This window comes from Arachis duranensis, chromosome 5 (assembly GCF_000817695.3).
Source record: "Arachis duranensis cultivar V14167 chromosome 5, aradu.V14167.gnm2.J7QH, whole genome shotgun sequence".
Classification (NCBI taxonomy): Eukaryota; Viridiplantae; Streptophyta; class Magnoliopsida; order Fabales; family Fabaceae; genus Arachis; species Arachis duranensis.
Genome location: NC_029776.3, coordinates 71650567 through 71651995, shown reverse-complemented (window position 1 = coordinate 71651995; position 1429 = coordinate 71650567). Strand labels below are relative to the sequence as shown.

Here is a 1429-nt window from a genome sequence, read left to right as displayed (position 1 = left end):
TTAAATCGTTTAATTAAAAAAATTAATATATCAAAAAATTAAATAACTTTAATAAGTATATACAAACAACTTGTTTTAAAATCAGGTTTTGTTTAGTGTAAAACTGGACCAAACTACAAATTTAATCTTTAATAAATTAATTTTTAAATTTAAAAAAGAGCTACGGTCATGTTTTTTGACAAATAACATATTATACTCGCCTACCATAGTTAAGATTAGTCTACTATAAACTATCAGTAAGACAATATTCATATTAAGTGTACACTAAAATTAATAATTTAAATTAGGAGTCACTTAGATAAAGACGTTAAAAATATATTTTTATAAAGATGTTTTTTAATAATTAAAATTTAATATATATAATTAATTAAATTATATTATTTTTGTCAAAATTAGGCTAGACAAATTGATTTGACTGAAAAATGGTTAATCCAATTTTGAACTGATCTAAATTAATATTATTTTTTTTATAGAAAATGATTACAATATCCTATTATAAAAAATGACTAAAATACTTCTATTATATATATTAATTTTAAAAATTTTAAATTTTAGTCTTTTATTTTTCTATCGTAGAATTAGGATTTTGAATTTTTAAAATTAATATATATATATATATATAATAACAGTATTTTAATCATTCTCTGTAATAAGGATATTGTAGTTATTTTTTATAAAAGAAATAATATTAATTTAAACCAATTTAAAATTTGATTCACCATTTTTTCGGTTAAATCAATGTCTAACCTAATTTTGACAAAAATAACATGATTTAATCGATTATATATGTTAAATTTTAATTACTAAAAAATATCCTTAAAAAAAGACGTTTTAGGTGTCTTTATTTGAGTGACTTTCATTAAAATTAACTATTAATATAAAATACACATAAAAATATAAAATATACATTAAAAATATATTAAATTACATATATATTTATATATAAATACACGATGATTGATTGCAAATAATATTTTTAATAAGAAAATGTCCACTATAATTGGAAATGAGAAACACTATGCATGAAGATGTTCTTTCAGAAACCACATGGTTTCAAATTGCAGGACAACATACACGATGCAGCTTACAGATATGACCGCAATTACAACAATATTGCAAGGTAACTGTAATAACTGCGATAAGTTACTGCTAATTTAACGCATAGAAGGAACTTAAGAATTTCTTATGATGAACCACCCTATTCAGTTTCTGATTTCATCTATTTCAAGCATATATAATAATATCCACGCAAGCAAGAGAGAAGACTCAGATACTAAATTTGCATACCTTGTTAGACCTAATTTGCTTCAACGAGGAGTCAAGCTGACGCTCAAGCCGTTCAAGCTCGTTAACATCTAAGTTATCCAATTCTTCCCCAAGGAGATTTCTACATACATGAAATTAAAATATAATTTATTTTTTCACGTAA

General features: G+C 22.2%; 1 protein-coding gene across 1 annotated transcript in view; it reads right to left on the bottom strand.

Moving 5' to 3' along the window:
• The window catches only part of LOC107489588 (agamous-like MADS-box protein MADS2), an 18718-nt gene that overhangs the window by 4507 nt on the left and 12782 nt on the right, over nucleotides 1–1429 (bottom strand). Inside the window, exon 4 of the mRNA XM_016110334.3 lies at nucleotides 1288–1387. Within this exon, the coding sequence (XP_015965820.1) occupies nucleotides 1288–1387 (100 nt within the window). The remainder of the gene's footprint in view (nucleotides 1–1287; nucleotides 1388–1429) is intronic.